This window comes from Mytilus trossulus, chromosome 1 (genome assembly GCF_036588685.1).
Source record: "Mytilus trossulus isolate FHL-02 chromosome 1, PNRI_Mtr1.1.1.hap1, whole genome shotgun sequence".
Classification (NCBI taxonomy): Eukaryota; Metazoa; Mollusca; class Bivalvia; order Mytilida; family Mytilidae; genus Mytilus; species Mytilus trossulus.
The window spans coordinates 110,645,303-110,649,818 of record NC_086373.1 but is presented as its reverse complement, the minus strand read 5'-3'; the positions used below and the strand labels follow the sequence as shown (position 1 = coordinate 110,649,818).

The following is a 4,516-nucleotide window of genomic DNA, read 5'->3' as shown; positions in this document are numbered from 1 at the left end:
GTCAAAAATAGGGGTTCAGCAGTTAACATGATTTTATTATGAATTCATTTGCATATCATACACAAAGGTCCCAATTCTTTGGTTGCAAACCTACTTGTTGTGTGGTAAGCTATCAAACATTCATCTGAATAATTGTAAAAACTGGAGTAAACATAAATTTTTAAAAAATCACTTAAAACATGTCATGTGACCTACCGAATAAGACTATTTACCGGATTTGTCATCACATAGGCAACACGACGGGTGCAACATGTAGAGCAGGATCTGCTTACCCTTTCGGAGCACCAGAGATCACCCCTAGTTTTTGGTGGGGTTCGTGTTGCTTATTCTTTAGTTTTCTACGTTGTGTCTTGTGTACTATTGTTTGTCTGTTTGTCTTTTTCATTTTTAGCCATGGCGTTGTCAGTTTATTTTAGATTTATGAGTTTGACTGTCCCTTTGGTATATTATTCTGAATTATTCAGATTGGAGTACAATAGTAAATTGTTCAAAAAGTGAGAGAAAAGTGAGGTACCTATAATATAGAACAGTTAATAGGATGACTTTAATACAAGCCAGGCATGTGACAGGTGTTATTCGTTCGTTTTGTGTGTTTGATCTCTTGATTTTTCCATTTGCTTAGAGAGTTTCTGTTTAGAATTTTCTTCAGAGTACAATATTTTTGTTATTTTTACTTTTTTTCTACATTCCCACAAAAAAATCACAAAGTACAAATCTGAGTGTACTCACATTAACTGAAAGCTATTTCAATAATGCAAATAACAAAAATAAAACAAGTATGTATCCAAGACTATAATATCAACCAGTTCACATTCAAAATCCAATTACTTTAGTTTAAATCCTTCAGAGAAAATCATGACCTTGTTCAATGCCAAACTATATGTTTCGACATATTAAGCGCATATTTGTTAAACGATAATAACTTGTGTGGTATCAATTTATTGATAAGTCCCTATACAAGTATATTTGAAAAAGGAATAATTAGTAGATGATCTGTAAAACTACAACATTGATAATTCTTGATGCATTTATTTAAATGAAACATTTTGATTTCTATACCTAATTTTCTGTAAGCTAGTGAAATCTGCACAGACGATGTAATATGTTTAGAGAAGCTTCATTGGAGAAAACTATCAAGGAAAAAAGGGGAAAAAACTGAATGTTTTTTTTTAAACATTTTCATATCAAGACTACAAGTATTCGAAAGAATCACAAAGAATGATGTTACATGATGTCAAATGAGTTATCAAATACATGTTGATATTAGAAAGTCCTTTAATATTCAGACATTTATTTCTTTATCATCGTGGATACTGGAGCGACTCCACTAGTTGTCAAATCCATATGAGATCCTCCCATTAACTGTTTCCTAAGTTTGTAGAACTGATAACCGAGAACTGTATCCAAGGCAGCTACTCCTACGACCGCTATAGTCATCAATGCCGTCATTGCTGTTACTGACTTATACTGAAAACATCCATTATCTTCCGAATCATCTGTAATGGCAATGCCTACAAAAAAAGATAATATGTTGTTATTACTACGTGTTTATCCAGGAAGTAAATAAAAGCATCCTCGTTATACTCAAAATCGCATTGCTCTCTTTAATGGGGGCTTCATTGTTAACGTCGCCACATTATGCATGTATGTGCCTGTCCCAAGTCAGGAGCCTGTTATTCAGTGGTTGGCGCTTACATTTGTGTTACATATTTGTTTTTCGTTCATTTTTAGTCCATAAATGAGGCCGTTAGTTTTTTTGTTTAAAATGATTTACATTGTCTTTCCGGGGCCTTTTATAGCTGACTATGCGGTACGGGCTTTGCTCATTTTTGAAGGCCGTACGGTGACCTATAGTTGTTAATTTCTGTGTCATTTTGGTCTCTTGTGGAGAGTTGTCTGATTGGCAAGCATCCACATCTTCTTTTTTATATTCAACATGTAAGAGGTAACACAATAAAGGGACCCAAATTTATGATAAATATAACAGTCATGTATAACGAAATAAAGATCGATCTGCCTTTTGAAAACTGATTAAATTGCATGAACTTAGGGGTAAATGACAATAATCGTCCCCCTCAGCTGTCTTTTTTCGAGATTAGGTTTCTTAATATTATGCAGAGATTGTATGGAGCCAATAACTAACATCTAGAATTAACTCGAGCCGAAAGATTAACACTGTGACTTTGATCAATTGTGAAAGATTTTAAAAAACAGTATTTTGATAAGTTTCAATTAATAAAAATGACAATTGATTTCATTGCATTAAAGATCTCTCATCAAATAACAATCTCGGTGAGTTTTTTGTAATGATTTATTTAAAAAAAATGGTCGTCCCTCCTTATTTAGATTTTTTTTTTAAACATCCATGAAAATGGCGATATATATTAACAAACGATGTCTTCTTATATATTCACAATGATGTAAATCTCACCGTTTGCTTGAGATGTCTGGTGTTTACTGGTAGTTCCAACTGAAAACATAAGAACTCGATGAGTAATCGTAATTTTAGGAAGATATATCAGTCTTTCATAAACACCGTGTACCTTATTTGTTGATGATCTATGAAATAATTTACATTACAAATATAATGTTTACGTAAAAATATAAAAAGAATAAATTAAGTCTTTTGGGCCATTGAAAAGCTTTTCTGTATCAATCTTATCCAGGAACGCTCAAAGTCAAACATTGGAATGCAAATGATGTACATATTTGGGTATAATTTTTTCAGTACAAAGGAAATAAGCACATCAAACGAATGGAAAACAACTCAGTTTAATTGAAGTCTGGAGCTGGAATGTCAGTTTACTGCTAGTAGTCTGTTGTTATTTATGTATAATTGTGATTTTGTTTATTTTCTTTGGTTACATCTTCTGACATCAGATTCGGACTTCTCTTCAATTGAAATTTAAATGTACGTATTGTTATGCGTTTACTTTTCTACATTGGCTAAAGGTATAGGGGGATGGTTCAGATCTCATAAACATGTTTAACCCCGCCGCATTTTTGCGCCTGTCCAAAGTCAGGAGCCTGTGGTCTTTGTTAGTCTTGTATTATTTTAATTTTAAGTTTCTTGTGTACAATTTGGAAATTAGTATGGCGTTCATTATCACTGAACTGGTATATATTTGTTTAGGGGCCAGCTGAAGGACGCGTCCGGGTGCGGGAATTTCTCGTTACATTGAAGACCCGTTGGTGACCTTCTGTTGTTGTTTTTTCTATGGTCGGGTTGTTGTCTCTTTGATACATTCCCCATTTCCATTCTCAATTTTTGTCATATTCTTGACTTGGTACAGGCATTTCCTTATGTAGAAAATGGTGTACAAACAAAGAATTATATAACTCAATTCACCTAAGATAAAATAAATAGTTTCAAGAACAAACAATACTCTTGAATATTTCTTAAATTCAACCCATTTCACGAATGTGAATTAAATTGAACATATTAAAATGAAAAAATAATGAAGAATGCGATACAGTAAAAAGAAAATTCGTACAATTTGATTAAAGCATAAATACAACATATAAAAATATACAAAATAATACGTTCATTTCTTAAATGATTTATTTAGTGCTCACTTTTGTCACAGCATTTCCCGTGATACCCATTGGGACATTGACAACTATTCAGTCTGTATGTTCCATGTACACACGTTTGTCCACACGTCTCTCTGTGTACGATGCTATTCAGTGGTATACTGCAGTCGGATGCACAATCAGCCGTTGATGTGTAATTTGGGGAGCAGCACATCGGCATAACGCGTGTTCGTGTACCTCCCCCACACGAAGAGGAACAATTTGACCAAGTTGTCCATGGGTTAAGATCACACTGGTATACACCTGCCTTACATCTGTACTTAGCATCAGTAACAAGGCAGGTCGAAATAAATATAACGGCAATCAACACTATGTATCGTGACATGTTCTTCTTCAAAATGAAACGATTTAGGAATAAGCGTTTATACTTTTTGAACTACAAATCTCACCATGAGTTTATAAATTCTAATATAGTTAAATCGTGGAGATAATATTCCCAGGATTAAACGTCCTAACAATGACTATGTAAATTAAAGAAAGTATTATTGTATTATAGAATACATGTGTTCTTTTTATAATGTTTGTGATATGTTATCTCTCTACCCGGTTTTATTAAAATCTTTACAACCTTAACATTTTATTTTAATATCATAATGAATTTGTATATTTGATTTTACTAAAGTACTTTTGAAAAAAAATAAAGTATCGTGTTTGTTGTATTCACATTTATTATGTCGACTTCATACTTATCTTAGCAATATAAACCTTTGATCAGACAAAGATATGGACTTGTAAAATAAGTTTACCAAATTGATTCAACGTTAATCCGGTTATTCTTAACTTGTTTCTATTGGTCTATGCGTTATCACTGAAACCACTGTTATTAAGGATGTGTTACTGAAATTGAAAAGATAAAGGGTAAAATTTCCATTGTACTTACTTTATGCAGGACCGTTTATAAAGTATCAGCATTTTATTGGCA

General features: G+C 32.8%; 1 protein-coding gene across 1 annotated transcript; it reads right to left on the bottom strand.

Moving 5' to 3' along the window:
• Positions 1-1,290: 1,290 nt before the first annotated feature.
• LOC134705850 (uncharacterized) lies at positions 1,291-4,098 on the bottom strand. The gene is made up of 3 exons (XM_063564567.1): positions 3,577-4,098; positions 2,432-2,470; positions 1,291-1,511 (listed from the first exon to the last, which is right to left on the bottom strand). The coding sequence occupies exons 1-3, from the start codon at positions 3,917-3,919 to the stop codon at positions 1,291-1,293; spliced, it is 603 nt and encodes a 200-aa protein (XP_063420637.1). The 5' UTR covers positions 3,920-4,098.
• Positions 4,099-4,516: the final 418 nt, after the last annotated feature.

Bases quoted from the DNA above. Each gene is read 5' to 3' on its own strand.
- LOC134705850 (XM_063564567.1), bottom strand. From the start codon at position 3,919: ATGTCACGATACATAGTGTTGATTGCCGTTATATTTATTTCGACCTGC. The intron at 2,471-3,576 runs GTGAGCACTAAA...TTATGTTTTCAG, and splicing joins CGGGAAATGCTGTGACAAAA to TTGGAACTACCAGTAAACAC. The intron at 1,512-2,431 runs GTGAGATTTACA...CTTTTTTTGTAG, and splicing joins CCAGACATCTCAAGCAAACG to GCATTGCCATTACAGATGAT.